This window comes from Rhinopithecus bieti, unplaced genomic scaffold, assembly GCF_001698545.2.
Source record: "Rhinopithecus bieti isolate Rb0 unplaced genomic scaffold, ASM169854v2 scaffold_18548, whole genome shotgun sequence".
Lineage (NCBI taxonomy): Eukaryota > Metazoa > Chordata > Mammalia > Primates > Cercopithecidae > Rhinopithecus > Rhinopithecus bieti.
Window position 1 is genome coordinate 1,216,442 of NW_016809526.1, and position 2,809 is coordinate 1,219,250.

Below are 2,809 nucleotides of genomic sequence, written 5' to 3' on the forward strand. Positions count from 1 at the left end.
GTTGCATACAATTTCAGCAAATGCAAGGGATCCAGACCAGCTCTAATAATCACCACTTCTATATACCTAGTGGTTAGAATAGGCTCTTTTTCAAGTGGTTTATACCTATTAATTTACTCCTCATGAAAGCCCTGAGAGGAAGGTGCTGTCACTAAAGCCCACACCACTGTGGGGACACAGGCATCCAGAGGCCAGGCAACTGTGAAACTGCCTTTGCAAAATTAAGACTGACAGTGAAAGAGATCTAACTTCACTGACTCCGCCTTGCTTCTAACCTCCAAGCAGTCTTTGTTCATTCCTGGGCATAGACTGAACTAACTTTGGGAGAAACTTAGTTTATAGTTTATAGCTTAAAACAAAGATGGTAACAGCCCTTTCCCAAAGCAGACCTCCCTCTTGCCTGGGGACTAGATTGCCTTTGTGGGACTAACATTAGCCACGTTAGAAATTATAGTTTAGGAGTCATGCAGCTGGAGGCTACAAGATTCTGACCCTCCATAAACTGCTCCTAGAAATCAGTGCTTGAGATATTTTGCAGACCCTGCACTTGACTGATCAGCTGGCCCCACCCCATCAGTAAACAGGCTCATCTGATCTTGTGGCTCCCACCCAGGAACTGACTCAGCACAAGACAGATTTGACTCCCTAAGATTTTGTTTCTGACCAGTCAGCGCCCCCGGCTCACTGGCTTTCTCCTACCCATCGAATTGTCCTTGGAAACTCTGCTCCCAGAATGCTCGGGGAGACTGATTTGAGTAATAATAAAACTCCAGTCTCCTGCACAGTCGGCTCTGCATGAATTACTCTTTGTCTATAGCAGTGGATGAACTGGCTCTGTCTAGGCAGCAGGCGAGGTGAACCCCTTGGGCGGTTACAACTGGCCCATAAGTGTGAGGCTCATGAGCAGCAAAGCAGACTAGCCCCCCAGGCAGCTCGCTCTGACCGCTGACGCTTTCCCCTTTCCCATAGAACCGGTGTGCAGCCATTAGTTCACTCAAGTCACATGAAAACCCTGTGTGTCCAAACGTGCAGCCGCTCTCCACCACAACAAATATGGTGTTGGTCGGAAAACAATAGCTCTCCCCTCAGACACACAGTGAATCTTCTCTTTCTGAATATGTCCATTTCTTCAGTAACTACAACAGGTATCTGCTATGTGCCGGGTGCTATTCTAGAAACACATCCATATTCTTTTTTCTTTTTTTTCTTTTCAGAAGCCAGTTGGAGTTTATGCTTTCATTTGCCCAAAAATCCACCTTCGTGGACCTCAAATTCTTTCCAAGAATCACTACCACACATATTAATTTGAACATTTCCCACCCTTCCACCATCCCTGCTTCTCCTGGGAACTTCAAAATAAAAATGGCCTGTGTATCCCCACTCCAGGTCTTTGTGTAGGGCTGTCTCTTCTTCTCTGGGGGCTGCAGTTCTGATGCGAATGATGGTGTTGTTCCAGTGCCGGGCCATTGCACAACACGAGTTTTGTTTCGGGGAATTTTTTTTTTTTTTTTTTTTTTAGAGGGGAGTCTTGCTCTGTTTGCCTAGGTGGAGTGCAGTTTGGTGCAATCTTGGCTCCTGCGCCTCCGCCTCCCAGGTTCAAGCAATTCTCCTGCCCCAGCCTCCTGTGTAGCTGGGACTACGGGTGCAGGGTGCCATGCCCACCTAAGTTTTTGTATTTTAGTAGAGACGGGGTTTCACCGTGTTGCCCAGGCTGGTCGCGAACTCCTGACCTCAGGTGATCTGCCTGCCTCGGCCTCCCAGAGTGCTACAGGCATGATCCACCGTGCCTGGCCTCCGGGCAGTTTTATGAAAGGCTTTAGACTGTGTTCCCAGCATCTCGGATTTGGACACCAAGCCACCTAGCTTCTCACCTCGCTCTAACAAAGACTCCATGGTATTGTGCAGAATGATTTGGGTTCGGCCTGCACTTTAGTCATGGGGTCAGCATCTCCTGGGTTCTGGTATCTACTGAGGTGACCATCCAGGGCTGCAGAATGGATTGTAGCAGGGGATCCTACTGGCCAGTCTTTCCTGTTGACTTGCTTGGAGAATTCATCTAGTACTTTCTCCAGCAAGGTAAAGGCCACCTGGGATGGGCTTTCATTGTCAGTAATGACGACACCTGCAAGACTGTCATTCTGAACATACACGTGCCACAGATAGTCTTGTTCTGCGACAGAAGCTCTAGTGCCTTTGGATGAGCGCTCCACAATCTGTTGACTTGTGAAGGTCATGAATTCCTGAACGCTGGATCTCTGGAAAAAGCTGAAGGAAGCCACATCCTTGTACCTGGCTTTGAGCAGCACTACCTTGGCCTCGCCTTTGTAGAGGACACTGAGGCTGTACAGCTTCATGGCTCTGTGCCCTCAGGCCACTTGCCTGCCCAGCTGCGGGACTGCTCTGGGTATTATGAATATATTGGTATTCATAATAGATGGATGCACAAGGCATGGAAGCTACTCAAAACACACAAAGATACCTGCCTCCTGGAGGGGATATTGCTCAGACCAGCAGGTAACAGGCCCTTGTATAAGAAATTAAGAGCTTTAGAGGGGCCCCTGCCTGCGCAGGCCCAGGTATAATTGTGATGGAGAAGCTGCACTTCAGCCCCTCAGCCAAAACCTCTCTCGGGTGCCTTTCAGTTGATTCCAGCTGTCCTGTCTTCCTGGCTCCCAATGGGCTGTGCTGTCTTCCCAAGTTACTCCATTTCCTGATCCCAGCCCTGGACACTGTGCATCCGTTCATCCAGTGAATTCTTTCAATCCGTCGTTCAATCCCCTCTTATTGAGTTCCTTCTTGGTGACAGACA

General features: G+C 48.8%; 1 protein-coding gene across 1 annotated transcript; it reads right to left on the minus strand.

The window, feature by feature from the left end:
- Positions 1-1,431: 1,431 nt before the first annotated feature.
- Positions 1,432-2,354, minus strand: LOC108540523 (synaptobrevin homolog YKT6-like; the record flags this gene model as incomplete). The annotated part of the gene is given in 3 exon segments (XM_017889623.1): positions 1,432-1,489; positions 1,796-1,919; positions 1,922-2,354. Coding segments are annotated over 3 exon segments (615 nt in total), but the record flags the coding sequence as incomplete, so codon positions are not given.
- Positions 2,355-2,809: the final 455 nt, after the last annotated feature.